Source organism: Zeus faber (genome assembly GCF_960531495.2).
Source record: "Zeus faber genome assembly, chromosome: 13".
In the NCBI taxonomy this organism is placed as follows: domain Eukaryota; kingdom Metazoa; phylum Chordata; class Actinopteri; order Zeiformes; family Zeidae; genus Zeus; species Zeus faber.
The window spans coordinates 21,927,977-21,952,217 of NC_137198.1; the positions used below are offsets into that span (position 1 = coordinate 21,927,977).

General features: G+C 43.5%; 1 protein-coding gene across 2 annotated transcripts in view; it reads left to right on the forward strand.

Moving 5' to 3' along the window:
• Positions 1-2,684: 2,684 nt before the first annotated feature.
• gabrr2a (gamma-aminobutyric acid type A receptor subunit rho2a) overlaps positions 2,685-24,241 on the forward strand; it is a gene marked incomplete at both ends in the record, with an annotated part of 44,708 nt that continues 23,151 nt past the window's right edge. Inside the window, 2 exons of one of the 2 annotated variants that reach the window (XM_080012602.1) lie at positions 2,685-2,806; positions 6,930-7,051. In XM_080012602.1, coding sequence (XP_079868728.1) covers positions 2,685-2,806; positions 6,930-7,051 — 244 coding nt within the window. The remainder of the gene's footprint in view (positions 2,807-6,929; positions 7,052-24,241) is intronic. The other variant, XM_080012603.1, reaches the window with a different exon arrangement.

Sequence of the window (24,241 nt, forward strand, 5' to 3'; positions counted from 1 at the left end):
GCTAACAAGCAATTTGGAGCGGGCCACGAGTACATATCACCTCCTCGAGCCCTGTGGTCCCTCCGGGGAATTCCAATCACAGAATTGGAAGAGAAGACAAACCCAAAGCGCGCGTGACCGGCGGTACACAGAGCGGGGCTGGAACCCACCGTCCTTTTTGCATGACCATGACTCGTGTGTGGACCTCAACGGGGAGGGAGCTAGGCCACAAATCATCATTTGTCATCAGGCATTAACTAAGCGGCTCAAAATCTTAAGGAAGAGTGACCGATCTAATCGCCTTGGAATTAAAGGCGGCCAGGGTTTCCGCTATGCCATTTTCAATCTGGATGTTCATCACTGGCCAAAATCGAATCAAACGCTTCGGTTGGGCGTTGTTTTTTGGACTCGCTTACAAAGCGCTAAAACAGGGCGTGCGGACACAAGAGACCACTGCTACTCGTCGGTAAACGGATAATGCCTGTCTTATTGAAATCCTGGATTTTGACCGTGATGGTTCACAAAATGAGCGTTTTTGGGTGGTGTCAGCAGCGACCCCTTTGCAGGTGAGCGAATCCCGACACTCGATTCCACCCAAGACCGAAGTATTTGATTCGATTTTTCGGTGAGAGATCACGCAGGCTTTCGTGGGGTATGGAGCCGTCTGAGCCGTCCTTGAGCCCGGAGGCGTCCGGTTCGCCCCAAAGCTCGGCTTTTTTAAAACTCCCGCGTAAACAGGGTGAAACACTCCGAGAAATCTCGAAAGTTGCAAATTCACCCCGTAAAATGGCTGCTTTGCCAATTTGCAGCAGCAATCCAGCTTGATAAAAAGGAGCAAGAAGAACAATCACAGGAGCTTGTTTGACATTTTGACTTGACAGAAGGGTGAACACTTCAAATTCCAACATGGAGTTTCGAACGCGGGTTTTGTTATTGGTAAACACTACCTTTGTGAAGGTTCGAGTCCCTAGACTAGACAGATCGGCGCTACTGTTGGCTGGTGTTCGCCCCCCACCTTCAGCAACACAAAGCAGGACCCGGGTCCTGATCTAACCCCTCGTTTACTGGCAGAGACCAGCGGCCTGCGGTATAAGCCCATCACCAGCAGCAGGTGCCGGCCACCTGTTGCATTTGAATGGGCCCGGTGGGCGTCAACCAGCTGCAACACAGATGGAGGCAAGACCAACTTTTTACATAATGCATCTTCGGGCGGCTCTTGGCGAGGGACCAGCTCATGCAGTGGCTGGCTCTGGGTGGCGGGAGAGAGGGGGGGCGGAGGGGGGACACACACCAGTTAAATCCCCGGTTAAGCTGTGTTTTCTCCGAGGCAACGCCGAGTGGGCGCTGCGTGAGCGGGCACGCAGTAATTTTCAAAGTCGGGCAACATCTGTCTCTCCAATGGCGGCGGCACAGCAGCGGTGGTCTTACAGATGGAGCCCCCCCCCCCTCCCCATCACCGTCCTGCGGGAGGCCAGGCCCCGCCATTCCACCCGAGACGGTCCCTTCACAGCGGATCCGCCGCTTTTGGCCCGATGAAAAAACGGAGACCTGCTTTTGAGGACATTTTGCAACAGCACGAGCCTGTTCACCATGGAACGACATGACGGCACAGCGGGTTTCACAGCGTTTCACGCCTCTTCACCCAAAAGTTTGGTATTATCACGATTCAATGATTCCCATCCCCCGTCGCATCACTTCCCTTTGATTTTGCTGAGCGGCGTAATGTGCGGCCGGGGGTTTCCAAACCGGGCGCGCCGCCCCCTAGCGGTGCATGAAGGAATTGCAGGGGGTCCACACCAAAATAAGATTTTTATATCTAATCTTTTTTTTTTTTTTTTTCAGGAAAAATGATGAAACAAAACAAATAATTAGAAAACATTTGATAAAATAAATGATATAATATAAGATTTACTATATACTATACAAATTAAGGAAATATACCCGTATACCTACAAAATAAGTAAATAAAAGAAGAAAAGTAAGAAACAGGTCAAGAAATATACACTGTGGTTATTTTCATTTAATGCAAAATAGAATAGAAATATAAAATATAAAATAGGTAATGTATCATAAGGTAATGTATGTTAAAATATAAAACTGACAGCAGCATATTTATGATGGAGGTGTAGCAACTTAGTATAGAGTATATTATATTATACAATTTAGAGTAGGTACTTACTCAACCCCACTATGTAGTGGAACTATCATTGTGATATTTTCGTCATTTTTTTTTCCCCCCAAATGTTCACCACGTCAGCCTCCACACACACACACACACACACACACACACACACACACACACACACACACACACACACACACACACACACACACACAGACAGACACGCCCCTTTCCCTTTGAGCGCTCCAGTGGTGGAGAAGCGTTCACACGCACGCACGCACACGCACACACACACGCACACACACACACGCACACACACGCACACACACACACACACACACACACACACGCACACTGCGCTTCCACCCCACGCAGACGCCCAGACGCGCAGCTTCCCAACCAATGGCAAGTGCACAAACTCCGTGCAGAGGGAAACAGAGCAGCATCTTCCTCTCCCTCCCCGACCCACTCCCACTCGTTGCCATGACCGTGGACGCGCTCGCATCTCTGCTGCCGCTGAGAGGAAGATGCGTCTAAAGGACGAGGACGAAGATGGACTGAGGGAGGGAACCCTGCGCGCACCATGCCTAATCTGATCAAAGCTCTGGCTCTACTGGCGTGTCTGGTCCTTACTGGCGAGGGCCGCCACCACGGGCACCGGGTGAAGAGATGGACCGGGACCGTGGAGACGCAAAAGCATGGCACGTAAGTGGAAGACTGAAGATTTCAGTCAAATAAAGTGATCATAAAATAATGTCATATATATAAGTAGGCATATATAATCTAATATATTATATATAATCGAATATAAATAATAAAATACAACATTACATTTTTTTTTTTATTATCGCAAATTCCTTCATCCCTATAATAAAACGCGACCCCTATAATAAACTGAGATATTATGGAGATGATGGGATGTGATGATGTGGCATCATCCACATTTCCATCCACAGGCTCTATCAATAAGCTAATATTTTAACAATGGGGTTATTTATAACAGGGGAGTGTGTGTGGTGAACTTATTATGGGGTGGATCCCTTCAGCGAGGCAGTGATTTGGGACCCGTCCATGGGTGGATGATGGAGCCACGTGTCCGAGGCACGTTTGGTCCTCCTCCCAGATCCCGCTGCAGGTATGGACAGGCTCAGCTGATCCCCCCTGCAACATGTGGCTCCCAGGCAGGATGGACGGTCTCAAAATAGAGCAGCAGCAGCCACAGTAGGGTTGTAAGCAAGAACCTCAATTAAATAGGAGGAGCCCTCAGTTCTCCATGCTCCATGTCCATGTCCATGCTCCATGCTCCATGCTCCATGCTCCATGCTCCATGCCCATGTCCATGTCCATGTCCATGTCCATGTCCATGCTCCATGCTCCATGCCCATGTCCATGTCCATGTCCATGTCCATGCTCCATGCTCCATGTCCATGCTCCATGTCCATGTCCATGCTCCATGCTCCATGCTCCATGTCCATGTCCATGTCCATGCTCCATGCTCCATGCTCCATGTCCATGTCCATGTCCATGCTCCATGCCTATGTCCATGTCCATGTCCATGTCCATGTCCATGTCCATGTCCATGTCCATGCTCCATGCTTCATGAGGGGGCCTCAGACTGACCCGACCCAATACGACCCGAGTCAGACCACAACCTTTAAATCAACCAAAAAACATAATTTGCAAATTTGCTAAATATAATTTGTTAAAAATGTATTTTATTTTCGATTTTTTTCAACTTGAAATATGTATTTAATAGAGTGCTGCAGGGATGATGTATTTTTGTAGGCCAACCCGTAAGTTACTCAGCCCTGGTTCCCTTGATCAAAAGCCTATGGGATTTTTCCATTGGATTTTGGATTATTGCAGAAAATAAGCTCTGCGGCAAGCAAAAGTTTATGATACTTACACGTTTTGTTCAGTAAGATAATCTTGACGAAAGAACACCACCGTTATGATTTTTGAAGTGTAAATGCAATCGCTAGAAGTAAAATAAACAAACTACACCACGTGACTTCTCACGTGACTTCAACATTACAACCATTAATATACTGTGACCAGACGTCCTGGTTTGTCCAGGATTGTCCCTGTGTGTCCCAAGTCCTGGCACATATCTGGAAAACACTAAAATGTCCAATGGTTGATGTATGCTTCTGATGTATGTTGAAATGTGGTTTTCAACATACACTACCAAATTGTCCCAGTTTTAACCACAGTTAAAATAATAATAATAGCAGTATACTTTAAAATGCTGCATTCTGCACACCCTGCAAGAATATCAGTTGTGCACTGTGGAAATGCCGACATTAAATATATTATTTAGACGGCCAAACATAATAATAATAATAATAATAATAATAATAATAATAGTAATTGTCTCCCATCCTGATGAAAACGTCTATGGGTCATACACGTGTGCATGCATGAACGTGCGGTACACTATATATATATATATATATATATATATATATATATATATATATATACACACACAAATATACCAGTTGGAAAGTTTGAGTTCAATTATTTTGCAAGAATGTAAAATAAAAGAGACTAATAGACTGTAGACTAATATAGCCACCTGTTACCTTTTTTAAGACAAGTAAAATCAATCGAAATTCACCAGTGGGGCATTCACTGACACCTTTTATGTCGTAGAACAAAACATGAAAATCCCTTCAGCTTGTGCAAACCACAAACCTTATTTCAAGCATCAAACCAAAAGCCCATTCAAAAAACCCATTGACTTTCAGACAAAGGAACCGGAAGTGCTAAAAGGCTAACTCATTTCAGGATTTTAGGACTCATTACTGCAGCACTCCAGAACAGCCAAAAAAAAACAAAACGATTTTACTAATTTAAGCAATTTTTTTTTATTCAAGAATTACATTTTTTCAGTGTATACTCCCTCTGAATGTCTTTTTTATTATGATCATATGCCTCCCGAAACGACTATGCGCTCTGCATTGACTGCAAAGCCTCTGCATATGTACAGACTGTGTTCCTGTCAAAAAACAACAAAACAATAATTTGCTAAAAACAAAAAAACAATTAAAGACAAAGATGCTGATAACAGCCTGCACTGAGCGTGCCAATGAAATAATATCAGCAAAAAAAGATTCTATCTTTAATCCACTGGAGTGTCTCTAATGAGAAAACGGTGACAGTGATAACGGTTTGTAGAGCAAGATGGTAAACTGTGAGATATAAAAGGAAAGGAGTCCATCGGCTCAGACTCCCAGTGGTAACACGACTGCATCCCAGTGCCCTCATGAAGACTCTCCATAGAGAATAACAGGTTTAGCACTGAGCATGCAACCTTGCTCATCGTTATGGAGTCATGATCAATCAACTTGCGCAAGTTGATTTCACCTCCAAAGCTGCATTTGGGTGTCGGAATCCCATTTCTGGGGTTTAGGAAAACAATGAAGTGATAAAAAAATATGATCTATTGTTCAAGTTCAAGTTCAAGAGATTATTTGTCACATACATACACATACGGTCGTACATATATGCAGTGAAATGTCACGACACCCGGTGATTACGCACAAGCTCTATTAGCTTGAAAAATACTCAAATGTGCGTAATCGAGCGGCCGCGAGGGGCGGCGCCACAATCGCGATTCTGGGTTCTATAATTATATAATAGGATTAATTGTCTGTGTTGTATTGGTTTTAGGAAACCCAAAAAATGGTTAAATGGTTCAGCCCCATTTCTTTGGTTTGGGAACTGTCTTTGGTCAGAGTATGATCAGTGCTTGAAGTGAAAAAAAACAAGTGCTGGTACTCTCCTTAATCACATGTTGGCTGGGGGGTATATAAAAGTAGGGGTCCTTCTGCGTGTGTGTATGTAGCACAGCTAATGCTGCATTCAATTTACGTCAAAACTCTGAAAATCCATCCTCATAAGTATCCAACCTCGAAAAAGTGTAAAGGAACAGCCATTTATGTTTAATTGCAGATGCTGTTGAAGAAACAACATTCCCTTTGTATAGATTTTCAAACACGTCTACAGTTGTTTTGAACAGCCCTGTAGTTTTCATGTTTTATAAATATGCAGACCACTGATTCGAATGGCAGATTTCCAAGTTCCCGTGGAACGCAGCATCACTTCCTGCTGCTTCTCGGCCTGATGCGAACTTGGATTTTCGGATCCACCTTAACCAGGGCAGCAGCCTTTACACACTATGGAGCAAAACTGGTGGAATAGATAACGAGTGAAACCAGCTGTTTCCACCAAAAACATTCAAAATAGAAAGCGCAAACAAGGACGCCCATGATCTAAAGAAATCCCCCGTCCATGTCCATTTATGGTCAATGACGTCATGGCAACCCCGAGCTGGAGCTTGCAGCTTGTCGGGTATGATGCGGACAAGTGCTCTCCAACTCAATCAAACGTGATCTATGTTTTAATACGTCCACTTGATTTGTCCACTTGAGATGGCAGAACAAAGTACCGGCAGCTTGTGAGAGGTGCCGGTGGGCACAAGAAAAGGGCCCGGTACACCAAAGAGTAAAGCGTAGAACTGCCGGTACTTAGATCCAATTAAAATGGTTTAGATCGATTTTTCTTTGGTTTTCAAAACCAAAACCAAAACCATGGTTCACCCCCCAATTGATGTGATCTTTCTTTGCTTTTAAGGTCGGAACCTAATTTCTTTGATTTCGAAAACCAAAGAGTATGATATGAGTTTTCTTTTGGTTTCGGAAATCGAATAAATGGTTTACCGGCATTTCTTTGGCTTAAGAACATCGCTTATGGTTTCCCCCCCCCCCAAAACACGTCACCCCAGAACACCACCTTCTCCTCTGATTATCATCCTCTAACGTAGCCTCTTCTCCTCTAGTTCCTTGTCCAAGAAACCTCCGGACGTGACAAAGTCTCGGAAGCCGAAGACAGAGCACCTCCTCAAAGTAGATGACCACGACTTCACCATGAGGCCGGCGTTTGGAGGTTAGCTACCGCCTGTCTGGTGGACTGGTTTCCCCTCATCCAAAAAAGTGCAACCGTACACATGCACACGTGCACACCCACGTACTTCAAGCACGCATGTGAGGGTGTTCCCACATCTTGAAGCTGACAGAAGTCGGCATATGTGGGTATAGTACGTGCACACATACCGGCATACCAAAAGTTCTCCCTGTTTCTATTTTTCAGTAAAATTGTCCATCCATTTTATTGAAGAAAAAAAAAATCGATGATATTTTCCATGCTTTTGTAAGAATATGTATGAATATGTTACGGAATATTCTGTTATTTAGATTTGGCAAACTCATTGCTTCATTGGATCAAGTTTGGGCTCTACAGGCATCATTAATTATGTACTTCACTCACTGTGCCTGAGAAAGCAGAGGCGTCTATTATATCTATTATATCTATTATATCTATTATATCTATTAGAGCCGATGAAACCATACTTGAAGCAAAGGGCAGAAGAAGAAATGAATAATGGAAGGAAGAGTAGAGAAATTTACAGCCATCAAATTTGCACCCTGAATTGATGGGAGTAATGCCTGTACTCCCTCAAGCCAGCTTAAATGCTTTTTACATTTACATTTATGAATTTAGCAGAAGCTATTGTACAAAGGGATTTACATGAGAGGCTAAATACATTCAAAGCATGCATAAACCATTGGAGAAACCTCGAACTTAAGTGTATGAGCTCATGGTTCTAAATTCAACCAGATACAAGTGCAAGATGCTGGAAGGAATCAGAATAAAATAGTTTCATTAATATTTTTTTTTTGTATGTTAGTGCAAGATGATAAGTACTCATATTTGTGCATTATGTTAAAATAACAACTTAAAAACTCTTGTGCATTACTTCAATACCCTACATCTGATACAAAGAACCCTTTTATTTGAAGGCTGGCTCTAATGATGATCCCTCTTCAAAATCATGAACCAGGAGTTCCAACAGCACAACAGGTTTCGACTGGATTTGAAAGTCCCACAGTAAATCAGCGCAGTTTGTGAACCAGACAATGTCCCAATCTTCAAATCTCAAGAGGCGCACCTTTGCGTCTCTCTGTGATTGAAGATTGTCTTGGTGCAGTAACTGTACGTGGTAGAAAGAAGTTGTTTAATTTCTCCCCACCAATGCCAAAGTTTGGAGATTACCTTATTGAAGTCATTGCTGTTTGTGATTCTGCGATGTAGATGCATCATAGGCTGTCGTTCCCTTTTTTGGGGGGAAAAAATCTGAAGCCTGCGGAGCTGTACATCATTTTTGGAGTTCAGACGCAAAGCAGCTCAAGGCAAAACTAACGCTTTGTCAGGAAGCTTTAAAGTGTGACTCCTCACTGAGCAATCGGCAAAATCTTGTTTACGATCCATTGATGCAGCCGCCCTCTTAATGATATTGGGATAACATACCCATATACTACGCCCACATCCAAGTCTGAGTATAAACGGCAGTGATGAGAAAGAAACAATCCCACCCTGCCGATTGAAGTTATTTTCTTACCTCTGAAGTTTGTATCTGGCTAGGAGCCACCAATTAAAACAGTTTTTTGGGTGTGTGTGTGTGTGTGTCATAGCCTATGCCCCCCCTTTGCCAACCTAAAACGCAATAATATTTCTCAGCAGTCCAACTGGTACAGTACAACCAACTCCACAAAAACTGGTAGCAAAACTGGGTGTACGAGGTTGGATGTTGGACGCGAAAGGTCATCTGCACCGTTGGACGCCCGGCGGGCACGGGGAGGCGCTCATTAGGTGGCCGACATCCGTGCCAAAGTTAGATCGGGTAGGTCCTTTCATCAGCCACAACAGCCACAAGGCTGTGGCAGCCGCTAACGCGTGGGGCGTATTTTTGCCCTTAATCCGGGGTAAAATAACACATTAAAGCCTGGTGCTAATCCATGCGGGGATGAGGGGTAGGGTGGGGTTGGATTGTGGGGTTGGGGGTCCCCTGTTCATAATTGGCTGACTCGATTCCGTTGCCTAGCAGTGTTGGGGAATTAGCGCAATGAGTTCAAATGGTCAGAGTTGGGGTCAATTTTTAGAAGTCCTTTGGGAGTGCACTCATCTGAATTCAATGAAAGCGGTTGAAGGATTGCGACCATTCAATAGTGGAGCGATAGCATCGCTATTTATGTATCGCAAAGACACCTTTTAACACCTCTTTTCAAAATGGATAAAGGAACATCAGCTTGAGTGAGCAGAAGCCAGTGGTCTTGTAATCCTGAAAATAAAAACAAAAGAAAGAAAAAGCGAGTGTGGACCCGTTCAAGGTGTAGACCCGATTGGACAGTCTGTGTCGTCAAGGGACATACAATCTGTATCAGTTTCGGCTTCCGCCTCCCGGTCTCCCCGCGCCTCCCAGACGGACTCAGCTCCCTACGCTGATGGAGCCGGGACAGAGCCCCCGTCCCGGTTCGAGCCCGGCGCACATGGCTAATTATTATGCAGAATGACATCATCAGACCTTTCCGGGCGCAATGGGACTGTTAGGGTTTCAGAGTAATGGGTTGTCGGAACTATGGGCAGTCCCCACAGCAACCTCCCTCTTTCTCTTCGCCATGTTACGTACGGGTATGTGCACCAGATTGCACTCTGTGATCCTATTGGTCAACATCAAGGTGCGCGTACTTTGAGATGTCAGATTAGGCAGGAAAAAAACACAACAATTCTCAAATGCTAGACTGTTCGTTGACTATGTCACGCAAAAAGGGGTAAAGACGCCTTTCGTCGTTCTCCACGTTCATATTCGGGCCTGACGCTCGAAATTTGTCGACCACGACAAAATCGAGGTGAATTTGTGTAGTCTGACCCCCACATGAGGCAAGGGATGCTAGGATGAAGGCCGAGAAATATTGCGGCGTAACCTGATAGAACTATGGAAATTGACTGAAACTTTGACAGCCAGAGCCTATCAAAATAAAACTAAATGGAATTTTTGTTTATGGCCTATTGGAGGGTATTCCAGAACTGTTCAGTGCACATCCAGGGCTTTTTGCTAAGGCATAGTGTCTACAGCATAATGATACATAAAACCCATAATAATGTTGGCTTAAGAGACTGTAGAGATTTTTTTTTTAGATTTCATTGTTTAGGGTTCACGATCCCCCTGCATTAGCAAAATGGACAAGATTCCTGAGGAAAAAAAACGACAGCGTCTAAATTAGGCAATGGAATAGCCGCTGCAAGTGCTCTAATAATGGGGCATCATATCCAAACCTACGCCAGCAGTGTAATTGTTGCTGCCATTAGTTTGATGTTAGGACTGTGGAGATTCAATTACGAGATTGTATCGTGCTGGTGACATCAAAGGGAAAGACTGAAATAATCCAATGACTTTGGCTTGCCGCGGCTCCATCGCTTATAACCAAGCGCAAAGCTGCGGCTCTCCAAATTGTGAAATATCACCTTCCAACTGAAAATGTCATGGACAGCAGTAGCTTGTCGCTGGGTTTATCCCCCGAGCACCAGAGTGACATGCTATCCTATGTGAGTATGTGCACTGTACGGGAACCTTGGCTCAAGGGAACGTTGGAGTAATCATCACAACAGGTTTTTTTTTAGCAGTGCTCACTGATGGGTGGCTGAGTGGCAGCCAGAGGCCATCTGGAGATGCCGGCTTAATTCGCGGGGACTGGAATTTCCGCTGTGGGCGACTCTAGCCTAGTGTTGTTTTGCCATCGCCGCTGTTAGCTTAGCTTCCGCCTAGCGTGGGTTTTCCCGGTGTCATTGCAAGCCCACACCCTCCACCCCACCCCAGTGTAGATGAGCAGATTAAACTGGCAGAGTTTCCTCCCGCTTACGGCGTTAGATAAGCGCAGGCACCAATCTGTTAAGCGACCAGACATCTGTTACCCCGCGAGCGACACTTTGTCCGAACTGGGGAACTCCAGTTAGAAAAGGATAGGGAGACAAATGAGCTTGCGTCCGACCCCCACGTTCTCGTACCTTGCCACCTTGCTTCTGGACGTCACAGGTTCCAGACAGGTTTTTGAGCGCTACGGCTCCCTGCTTTTCTGTCCCAGGAGTCCACTTAAACCATGCGGCAATTATATTGACGACATAATAAGGTGCTACTCGCTGCGGTATAGCACCGTAGTAACATAGAATATGTATCCATATTCATATGAATTTGATACCACTTTGAACATAAAGCAAATAACAACCCTTCACCATGATCACTACCATTCACCACTATTTCAATAGATGGGGCAATGGATGAGGAGTTACAAGTGAACAGAATTATCTCTTGCAAAACTGAGTCATTTTAGATGATGCAATAATTTCAATAAGCAGGATTTGAATTCAACTGATTTCTACTGAAATAGTTGTGTGGCAGAATCCAAAACTTCAACCGAGCCAGTTAGTTCTCCCCATTTCCATCAGCTACATGTGTCGGTTAGTGCGGCTGCAGACTGCAACAGACTTTTCTATTGTTCAATTTTGTGTATAACATGTGGAACATATGGTTATTCAATTTAGTACTGTGGTGCTCGAAAGTAAAACCTTCATCCAAGTCCTTAAAATAGATAGAGATAATTTGAAATGGTTCAGAAAAATTTCGAGCAGCCCTGTATTGTATGTATCTAATGTTAGGTGTGCTGTATGGTACTTGATGTTACGGTTAATTAAGATAAGATAAAATACGATAAAATAAGATCAGATAAAATAAGATCAGATAAGATAAGATCAGATAAGATAAGATAAGATAAGATAAGATAAGATTTGCTGGGGAAAAATTCAGAAAAGAACACATCATGTTGGATATTGTGGATATTTTGACGGAGCTTATAGATGGTTAATGACTGTTAAACAGCCTCATATGCGCCTGACAGAACCCTTTACTAAAGATGGAGTTCATGTACACACTGCCACCACCTGCCACATGCCACGAGTGGCATTTCCAGGGCACTCTGACACAGAGACACCGGCGAGGGGGTTGTCCAGTACCAGTTTCATTGTAGAGAGTGGCCAAGATGGAACAGGCCCGGAACAGATGCAAACATGTCATGACAAGGGCTCCTCGCCTGTGTGTGTGTGTGCGGATGGGGGTTTTACCTGTTGCGCCTTGATTACTGGAATGAGCAACAGGCACACAGCCACCTGATCCTGGGCCCAACTACCTAGACCCAAGACAGGTGTGGCTGCTGAAAGCACACCATCCCCACACCACAGTCAGTGTCAGTAAAATCTACCATATTGATTCCATGTTCATGGATCACACTGTGCTTTGTTCAAATAGGACGTCCATATCTTTACCTCTGGCAATGTTTGAATAAACCACCTTGATTGATTTTCATGTAGTTTTCACACATAATCATCCAATTGCACTTAACCAAACGTTCTCGTCCCCCCAATGACCCCCTCATGGACTTAAGTATATGGGGGATTCTGCCTTATTGAATTTCGCCGTTAAAAAACCCGCAAGTTGAAGTTCTGAGCATCCAGCACGTGGCTGGAGGAGACACCTGACACGAACAGCGGTCGTAGGGGTAACCTTTAATGTAGAAACATGACAGCCGGCTAGCTTCTCCCCCCGCTAGAGACTCGACTGAGCTTTTGAGTCCTTTCGGCTCAGCCTGTGATGGTCCAATATATATTCCTTGTCTCCGCTGATTGAAGCCACAAAAGGCTTTCATTTGACAGCCGAGACTGGAGATGAAAGTTTCAAACAGTTTCAATTCCTCCCCTCGCATGGAAAACCTGTCCACTCGAATAGAGCTGTTGTTGAGGCAGATAGTCCTCCAGCCTCTCAACGGCCGGCTCCCCAATTGGCAGCTTGAAGGCCAAATTCAATCTCCCTGGAGAAATTTAATCCAGCCCCCAAGCATCTCCAATACCAGAATGATGTTTTGGAGAATGTTTTTTATTTTGTGTGTTGGCACAAAAATTGGCTCTAGATTAGACTTGACTGTACAAACTATAAATATATGGCATCTGGACTACGGTCTACAATTGTTGGTGGCATAAGTTGGCTTTGATGTTTGGATGGTGTGTCGAATACGTGATTACTTTCATTTCCTACTTTCCTTCCCACCACCACATCAGTGCTTAGAGGATTGTAGATGCAATGCTCTTTGGAACATGCAATTTACTCCAAGGCCTTGTCTGTGGAGAAAATAATTTGAATGGTATTTTTTTACTTCCGTAACCTAGAAACCTTAACCACTGAAGTCCCCGGTGAAGGCTTTAACCTGATCTATGAAGGGGAAGGGGAGAAATGTATGAACAGGAGATCGTTATTGAAATCTCCCCATAAATGCTGGTGACTACCCAACTCTGGTTGGAATTCCATCCATTTAACAGTGGTTTTATGGATGCAGTGAGTCCCGGCATTACCTCATTAAGACAAATTGCCTGATAAGACTATTTTTCCCTGCCAAAGTCAACTTTATTGCCATTCCAACCAGAACTTGAATTTGCCTTGGTGAGCTCATGACGCATGAAACAGCAGTGACTAGCATGGAATATAGTACATAGGGTTTGACGATATGTCCAAAAATGTTATCACAATATGTTCTTTTATATTGATCAATGTCGATAATTACATATTTTATATATTATATATTTTATATATTTATATTATATAATTGTATAATTAATTTATTATTATATGATAAATATATTAGAATATATAAATATCAGGGCAGCAGATAGTCCTCTATTATCCCATTCAAATTTGTATGCTTTTTATTTGTAATATTCAAATTCCTTAAAATGTATATGATAAACATCATTGTCGTCTAAGAACAGTACGAAAAGTTGACAACTCTGCTCACTGTGATTACATGCGAGGACGTTTGGGGGGGACCCTTTCTGACCGTGTCAGACCAGATGACACTGAAAATCGCTGATTCTTTCCGAACTGCTCTCCTACTGCGGGAGCCGCGCTGGGCTCGGGTTGGGAGGAGGGCGGGTTCAATTGGCTGTTCCTGTCACATGTTTGTTTCTCTGCTGTAGGATTGGCTGTTCTTGTTGTGTCTTTGTAGGTAGAGGAAAACGAAAACGGACTCTGGATCGAAAATTGATCTCATAAATTTATCATCGTTATCGTGGAAGATTTTTCCTGAAAATTATCAAGATGGTTTTATCACCCAGCCGTAATGGTACATACTCTATTCTGAGGCTAAAATACCACGAGGCACCCGAAATTCCATAAAAATATGCAAAAATACTTTTACCATTCTAAAATACCATAGTTATGCTGAAGTTGCACTGCTGCTGTGCTTATAAAGTGCACATCCCATGTCTTTATCTTCCTGGACTTGAATAATTCGGAGACCGAATACCTCCAAGTAATGTGTTGGTCAATATCAGTACAAATAACAAGTTGGTAGTTTTTATGAAATAGCAACTCTTCAATTGGAGAGGTCTGAACGAAAGCAGGTGAGCCAAATGTTGAATTCAGCACAGCGAGCGGTGCCGGTGCCCGAAAGGTGCACAGGGGCACATTGATCTGACACCTAAGGGCACTTGGAATGTGTAGGGTTTGCAAATTGCTCAGGGAAAATCTGGCCTCCGTACAAATCTGTTTGATGGCCCCGTGCTCCTGAAATAGTCTAGCATAGCATATACTACAAAAAACAACAACATGAACCGCAGAGATCACTAGCTGGCTGAATCAATATATATGAACATGCTCCCGATTATTTTCACCGTATTCTGATCAATATGAATACATATTTTCCTCCTAAAACATAAACAAAAAAAAAGATAAATCAAAGTTCGTGGGGAAACAGAACCAGAATTCGGGAGGATGCCTTGCAGAGGCCCAGGGGCGGCAGGAGGAGGGGGACCGCCGCACTTTGAACATTATTATGGGGCATGTAACTGTGTGTTATCTCCTACCGGCTGCCGGAGCAAACTCCCGAATGGCTGAGTGTGGAAAGGGCTGGAGGCTCCTTCCGCGTCCCCCGTCTCCCCCTTTTGCCCCGACCCGCATTCATTTTCTGAGCTCTATCGACGCCACGTTCTCGAGCGGTGTTTCCGAACCTTTTTTATGCCTATGCACACTTTGTCCAATGACACAATCCCACGGTACAACACTATCGTGTAAGCCAATAAAAACTCCTGAAACATGTAGATCTGTGCTCATTATCTTGGCCGACAAGATGCAAGACTCGCAAACTATTCGTTTTAAATGACTCAGCTTTTAAAAATAATTACTGAGGACTAAATTGAAGTCCAATTTCGACCGAATTAAATGATCGATGTTGAGATTTCCGCCGAGCGATTCTTCTGGCTCTCGTTCACCGTGGGGTCACGCCAACTGACTCCGACGAACGAAGAGTCTGAAAATCCAATGGCTCGTGTCAAGAGCCGGACCTCAGAAAAGTGTTGGACCTCACGCCACTAGAAATGGTCCCAGCCAAAGGAGAGTCTGGTTTTGATGAGCGCAGAGCTGGTAGTCTGGCTGGAACGGAAGAATTAGATAGATCCGCACATGCAGCCATGCAAATTGTGATCCCCCAACACCTAATACATAATTTCCATAAGTTTTTTATGTGGAACTTAAATGTCTTGGCTCACCGGCCGAGCTCGCACGGCACATCGGTCGAAAAACACCGATCAAGCTGACTAGATTAGTACTGTGGTTCCCAACCTGAGGCTCCCAGACCCCTTAGAGGGACGGCAAATATCACAAGGGAGGGTTGAGCGACCAATCATCCAGCCGAAATTAGATACATTTCGCATAAAATAATACCGTTCTTAGCAGAAAAAATGGATAAATGCACCTTTTTTTAAAAAAAAGTGCCTTTTTGCCATTTTCCCCCAGCATTCTACTTCCCACTTAGTCCTCGTGCTTTAAGCTTGTTAACTCCCACGTGGAGCGTCGCATGTAGCATGAAATAGCGATATGTCCAAAACATGTAAAGATGCGAGTTCTCCCCCAGGCCGAAGAAAAAGAGAAGTGTTTTGTTTGTTGTTTTTCGGATTGCGTGCGCGAGAGTGTGTGTATGTAGTGGGAACACGAAGGCTTTTGGGGAAAGGGATCAGCGTATGAAGGGTTCTGAAGGGATCGGTGCATGTAGGGGGAAGAGGTTGGGGAGCAGAAAAGGTTGGAAACCAGTGCAATAGACGATCCAATAGTCTAGCCTCCGTTGGCACCGTCCTCCCATGACGTCATATTTGATGAGGGGTATGAAAGACACCATCGCATTAAAATTTACAATCTTTGTCAAACTGAATAATTCAAATGCACCCTAACGCCCCAAATCACTCATCCATGGTAATCACTCTTTTTCCACTGAGGGAAGGTTTATCTGCGACGTGGGGGTTTATCTTTTGGAAGGTAAAAAGCCAAAACCCCAACAAAGTGATTCTGTGGATCGGCTTGGCAGGTGGAGAGAGAGGGGCGGGAGAGGAGAGAGATTTGGGAGAAGCCGTGGGAGAGAGAAAGCACTTTGAACGGGTCTGTTCGTCTTCAGTGGGCGCTAAATAGCCAAGGTTTTTTTCCACGCTTTGGTCGCACATGGCTCGCTGCCCTGAACAAAAGCTTCAAAACGGGATATTTCCACATGCGGATCCCTCTCTCGTTCCATCAAGTCTGTTGAAGTCAGTGGATTTAGGGATTTATTACATTTTTCAAGGTGCAGCATCAGGCCCGGCGCCAGGATGAAATGGCTGAGGGGGCAGTTAAAAATGGCAAGGTGTCATGGAGGGGGGAGTTTGGGGGAAGCACGGTCAACGATGATTTAAACAAACATTCCAAATTGCAATTACAATCAATGAATCTACTCTGAGGCAAATTTAACTTTCTTCATCTGCCCATTGTTCACACCGCTACAATATTGGGGAGAGGCACTATGCACGCGAGTGGTGCGAAAGCTCTCGCACCAAAAATATGCGTCCTCATGTGTGGATCTCATTTTGTGCTCGGGGATTTTGGCACCGATATGCCGTCGTAGGATCGCCTTTGAAAAGATTCCCGTCGACCTTCTCACGCTCCTGTGGCCTGCGCCGAGGGAATATGGAGTCCGTCTCAGCTTAATAGAATGGTTTTTGGAGACGCCAAATGACTCGCTATCACTTCCAGGAGGCTGCTCTCCGCAGACGGATCACAGGAAATGAACTTGGCCGCCATCTCGACTCAAATGATGTCGCGCGCTGATAGGTCTACATGTAATATCAATGAAATCTCAAATCAGTCACAAAGAAAAAAATATTTAATTGAATATATTTAATATAAACCGTTATATCTTCAATTGAATCTTGCAGCAGGAGTGATATTGTTCTTTGCTATAAATATTTTATTCAAAATATAATTGTTTATAACATTTGAGGGTGGACCAGCCGCCGGCGGGGAAGGAGTTCATATGAGTGGGCACAGCCTGGTCTGCCGGGCCTGTATAGCATGTTTGAATCAGGTGTAAAACTATATATTTCAGAACACAATTTGATGTCGTTTGTCTTTCCGTGAAGCAGTGTATAAAGCAAGGGGAGGGAAAATATTAGATTAATAGATAAATAGACCGACACCCGCACTTGCCGTGTTTAATGAATATACGAAATGTCCTTATTGAGCGAAACAGAAAAAGCACCAGGCTGCATTGAGAGGTTTAATCCGCGAGATCGAGCCATCCGTTCACACACCGCCCAATGCATTTGCCTGCCATGTTTACTTACGCACTTACGTGTGCTGCGTGACCTCTTTGTTACTTCTGCGCACGCGGGTCAGTTCACGACCGTCACCCGTTTACACCGGAATCTGGTATTGGCCACATTTTAAAAACAATGTGAACAGCCAAACGAAAAAAAATTGGATCTGAGCAGTAAAACCGAATTGAGCAAAAAGGTTATTGTGGGCATTGTGAACGTAGCCTGAGGTAAACTACTACAGTACTGCTCCAAACCATGAAATAATTAGGTTATGAACTCTCCCAGTCTGTTATGTGGGTTAAGTTGTCAAAGTAGGTAACAAATAGTAGGTGAGAAAACGCCTCCAGACTCCTTCAAATCACCCTTTAATGTAAATTCATTTTTTTTCTAGCTTCAAGTCAAACATAATCTCCCTCAGGCATCTTGTATTGAATGATGGCATCGATCTCCTCCCATTGAGGAGGATGAGATGTCAAGCAAATAGAGTAGTCAAGTCAACGGCATTACACATTTGCCACATTGCGTACCCGGGCAACAATCCACATAGGGCAACAACAGGAAGCGGTTCGATTGTCATATTATACTGTACATGTCACGAAGGGATTCAAAGACCTTCGTCCAGACAGTCTGAATGCTTGAGCATGACCAAAACATGTGCATGTCATGAATCCTCCCTGATCTCCCGGTCTTCATATTTCTTTTTATGTTTTATTTTTCGTCCGGACATGTCCTCGTGCCGTGCCACTAACCTCCATGTCGTTTCAGATCTGCCCACTCCCTTTTGCTTTGCTGTCACTCCCTTCCCTTCACCTGGTTTCCCTGCCTGCAGCTCATCCTCTCCTTAGTCCCTCGGTCTAAATACCGGTCCACTTCCCTTTGTTCTCTGACAGATTGTCTCTTGCATTACGCTGAGCTTCCCCGCGCTACGCCCTGTTTCCTGTACCTTCCATCTGAACCTCTGCCTGATTCCCTGCCGGTCTCTAACTGATCTCCTGGTTTTGACCCCTGCGTGTTTTTTGGAATAACCCTTATAGACTTTGACTTCTTACCTGACTGTTTTTGTGTCGTGCTTATGGGCTCACATCCGTTTTGAGTCAGTGAGCGTAACAGTGCAACCAGGTTGCTCAGGGGACTCATTGGGCATCCTTGTCCAGTGCCTTTATGTAACGGGACACATGTTGAATGTGAGTCATTGACGGACACAAGCTAAGGGGGATGCATACAGTAGTGTAACTCATGAAATATAATCATTTCCAAAGCCTACATTTTCATAGTCGTAAATAAATGCCCCCCACTCCACTTGATCAAAAGCCTTCTGAGCATCTAAGGAGAAGCTCACAAGAACATGTGAGAGTGTTGAGTGTAGATAATATCAAATATTATCTACGAATATTATAGTTGGAATGCCCGCCTCTAATAAAGCCGGCTTGGTCAGGCAGTACCAGATCAGGGAGAACAAGCCTAGCAAGGAACTTAAAAAACCTTATAATCCACATTCAGAAGAAATTGGCCGATATGATCCACACAGCAGAGGGTCGTTGCCCTTTTTATGCAGGAGACAAATAGAGGCCCGATTCAGGGTTTCGGGGAGATGCCAACTTAAAAATTATTCAGTAAACATAGACAGTAATAAGAGAATTCACAAGAGACATAACTCCTTTGTGAATTTCTTTAAAAATTCCACTGGAAAGCCATCTGGTCCTGGGGATTTACCAGATTGCACACTTTTAATGGCTTTTGAGACCTCCTCCAACTTTAGGGGGGCAGTCAAGGTCAGCTTTCTGAGATTCATCAAGGGTTCGGTAAAATTAGATTCTGAAAAATATTCTGATTTAGAAACATCATTGACATATCCAGCTAAATACAAATTTGCATAGAATGCCGCAAAGCTTTCATTAATCCCCTTGTGGTCTGTGGTCACAGTGCCCAAGGCGATCTTAATTTGAGATATCTGGCGCGAAGCTGCTGTTTGGCGGGCTCGGTGAGCAAGAATGCCTGTCTGCTTTGTCACCGAATTCGTAAAATGCATGCTGAGATTTTAATAGCAATTGTTCCGCCTTTGAGGTAGCGGCCAAGTCAAACTGCGTCTGCAGACGAATTTGCTTTTGGTATAATTCTGGGGAAAGAGTCATGGCATATTGACTGTCTAGTTGCAGAATGTCAGCTGTGAGCCCTGTGAGGCAAGGACAACCCGCTTATTGAAAAGCTGACCTGTGACAATATCAGATCTGCCATATGGGTGTGCAATTATTTTGTCACTTTCAAAAGAAATACTTTTGTGTATAAGAGTAGCTGTGCCTTAGTATCAACGTATAAGAGTAGCTGTACCTGTCCTAAGATTCAAACGTGGAGTGAAAAACGTTCCCTACCCAGCTCCTCCGAATTCTGAAAACATCTGGCCTACGTCAGTGTGTGTCTTGGAGAAAAGCCACTCCTGCCGCCGGTTGATCTAGACGTGCCAGCACTTTGTTCCTCTTCACAAGGGGATTTAAAGGGTTCACATCCCAAGAAATAAAAGTTTCCACAGAAATAAAAAACGAAGCCATGCTTGTTTCCTATGTGATTATTTGCCTTGAACTTAAGTTTTGGTCCTTTTACAGTATGACGCCATATCCTGACATACACCATCAGGTTACAATTACAAAAATAAGTAGATCCAACAAAAGAACAACAACAAAAAGCAGATACTCTGATAATATTCCTCAAAGTATAAAGGAAATATGAGGCTGGTAACAAAGCCTACACAGCAATAACTCCACAAACTATTACCGCTTAAGTGCCACAGACCATCATCCTCAGTAATTTCCCGGCATGTTCCCTTTCACCGCCGGCACAATCTTGGTCTTATCAAAGGCAGACGTCTCTGCCGTCGTGCTTTGCACCGTTGAAAACTCGTTCAGCCGGGCATAGAAGGGAGTATTTCACGCCTGCCTCCCGAAATTCTCTCTTCACCGGGAGGAATGCAGCTCTATTGTGTCATAAATCATAAATCGATAAGTCAGCTGCCTTCTCTCCCATGACCTCCACAGGATCTGCTCCTTAGCCTGGTAATAATGCACACGGACCGCCGCAGGGCGCGGACAACCTGTCGGTAGCGGCTGTCTCAGGGTCCGGTGAGCGCGGTCCACCACAGGGGGGACGAGTATAGCTGTCTTCCCCGGAAACTTTGGACGGGAACCTTTGCATGAGGGAGTGAGGGATGGTTTCCTTCGATTTTTTTCCTCCGGTCCAGTCACCCTGATGTTGTTCCTCCTCCAGTTCCAGCAGCTCTGAGGGTCGACACAGAAGAATGAAACTCTGCAAGTATTTCATCCCTCACTTCAATGTCCAATTTGATACCTTCTCTCAGCTCCCTCAATGCCTGTGTCAGCTTTGAGATAGCGGTGCCTGTCGTTGGTGAGCAAGGGCGTAACTTTGGTTTGAGAAGTGGGGGAAAGACACAATAAAACAGGGGGTCTAGGGGTCCTCCACCCCCAAAAAAGATTTGCGATTTGAGCCAATTTCCTGCATTTCTAGACTCAATTTCCTGCATTTCATGCCGACGTGGCTGCCCCATACCAATGGAACTGGAGCGAACAAAACACAGTCTGGTTCGAAATGGAAATGTGTTTTTCTCTACTGAGTGGCAGAAGTAAAAGAATAATGCCCGACACGTTCTTCGTTTTAAATTCACCTTTGCAAAGTAGCAACTTACTGGAGGTCAGTCAACGCTTCCAGAGATTCCTCCACAGACACTTGACACTTGGGTGAGGGTGGGGTTTTGGGGCGGCTGTGGACTAAATCTGTGTGAGGCATATGAGGGGTGGACGCAATCTTCAAAACTCAAAAATGCTATTGTTTTGCGTCTATAATAAGCACAAGTGCTTTCAATGCATATTATTCTATTATTTAAAATGTTATAGTTATGTTTGTTATGATCTATTGAGGGGACAACTCTGTTTTTCCCAGGAAGGGGGGGTCCGGACCGGGGGACACCCCCCCCCATAATTTCCGCCCCTGGTGGTGAGGTCTGCTGAGGCTTGTGCCGCTTTTGGTAGACACGATTGCAGGTCAGATACTGACAGTGACGGTGCCAATACTTTTTTTTATAAAACAACGCACGTTCAAGTAAAAGAAAATGTGTTTTAAAGGAAAAAATTGTATAAAAGAGGAGGAGAGCTTTGGAAAGCGGCCCTCACTCCGCCATGACCCCGGAGGTCACCCTCACTTTCAAGTTTGACTTGAAATATTCTTCTTGAATGCACCAGCCAGGCCTCTTATATCCAGGCTTTTATATCTATAACCAAACCAAACTAAAACTCTCTCTTTGAATTTGACATAAACTTCCATCTGGGTGCCATGCTCCTCAAAATAAATATATCAAAAATATAAACACACTCTATTTCTATTTTAAGAGATTTCTTTATTGGTCTTTTCTCAGCACTCGCATTATTTTTTTGTTCTGGGACACGGAAACGGCCGGGACGCACAGTGGGCCGGACGTTGTTCTATCTCCATTACGTCCCTGAGTTGGGTTTAAAATGTTCATTTCATACAAGTAGAAAATAACGAAAACAAATAGATGTAAAATGAAAACACAGAAAACGGGCACGGTGCACCGCTGTCTAGAGGAGGAAAAAAAAAACTCCCCTCCAATTCCCCCAATTAGTCTCTGAATTTATCAATTTATCTGGGTGCCAACGGTGGAAATGTGCATTATGCTTTACTGGCAGCACATTATATGACAGCCTCCGGGAGTTTATCCATCCATGGCTTCTCCCTCAGTCTGAATTTGATGCAGGCCTTTATTTGTTCATGTGGACCATGCCCCCAGCATTTATCAGAGGCTCGATTTTTATTTGAGTACCAGTTCATATTTGAGGAAATACGGTATTTTGGTGTGAAGATATGTGTAACCTCAGGAAGAATACAAATATTTGCGAACATGAACTGAGATACTCATACTGTTAGGAAGAGAAAACAGTCTTATTTTTATTTTTATTATTTGTCTATTTTTATTTTTTGATTGAATTTGTATTATTAAATTTTTTATTGTATTGTTATGTTATTCTTTTTAATAATTTTATTATTAACTATTATTTTTATAATTTTTTCTAAGTTAATTATTATCATTGCTATAACATACCTTAGTTGACTGTGCTGGCAGGTCAATATCTTCCCAGCGTCCGTACTGGAAATATTTGCAGCAACTGCAATGATTTACTTTATGAGATAGAGGATTGAAAGAACTGGGTTACATCGACTTATGGGCGTCATTAGTCAGCATGTGGTTGAGGTTGGGGTCATACAGTAGTTAAAGTCAGTCTGGGGTAACTGGGGCGAACCTAACCAAGTCAAAGATCAGGGTGTATCAAATATCATTTGTCAATGGAGGCTGGAATATGCTGGTTAGGCACAAATTCATTTTGATTATAGAATATCCAACTCAACTCGTCCGCCGCAGGGCGGCCGTAGCTTCAGAGACCTTTGAATTCCCTCGCTTTTCACTCACTGGCACGAACAGAAATTGGAAAGTACAGCCATGTTCAAGATGCATCTAAGTTTTGACGTTAACTTAAATAATAATCCCAGACAAGATAAGACGAGGAGGAGTGAGGGCTGTTACACTTTTGAGCTGTGTTCCTCCAGTTTGACAAGAATTGATAGATAGACAGACAGACAGACAGACAGACAGACAGACAGACAGACAGATAGACAGACAGGCAGGTAGATAGATAGATAGATAGATAGATAGATAGATAGATAGATAGATAGATAGATAGACAGACAGACAGACAGACAGACAGATAGACAGACAGGTAGATAGATAGATAGAAAGACAGGTAGATAGATAGATAGATAGATAGATAGATAGATAGATAGATAGATAGATAGATAGATAGATAGATAGATAGATAGATAGATAGATAGATAGATAGATAGATAGATAGATAGATAGATAGATAGATAGATAGATAGATAGATAGATAGATAGATAGATAGATAGATAGACAGATAGATAGACATACAGGTAGATAGATAGATAGATAGATAGATAGATAGATAGATAGATAGATAGATAGATAGATAGATAGATAGATAGATAGATAGATAGATAGATAGATAGATAGATAGATAGATAGATAGATAGATAGATAGATAGATAGATAGATAGATAGATAGATAGATAGATAGATAGATAGACATACAGGTAGATAGATAGATAGACAGACAGACAGACAGACAGACAGATAGATAAATAGATGGATGGATGGTTGGACAGACAGATAGATAGATGGAGAGGTTGTATACGTTATTATTATTATTGTATAACTAAAACTCAACCTGGAATAAACAGGAACAATTTGTTCATTCAAATAAAATACAAACCTTTTCAATGAACCAAAACTAATTTCAAAAGTAATTTGTTCATGGTGAACTAACTGCAACACACGTGAAATTGACTGGAACAAAATCAAAATGGTACCTGGTCAAATACATTTTTGACATAATTGTTTCATTGTTTTTTTAATGTTTTCCCTTTAATTTGCGGAAAAATGTCTGTGGTCCAACGCTGCTGGAATTGAATTGACTCGCTAGCCC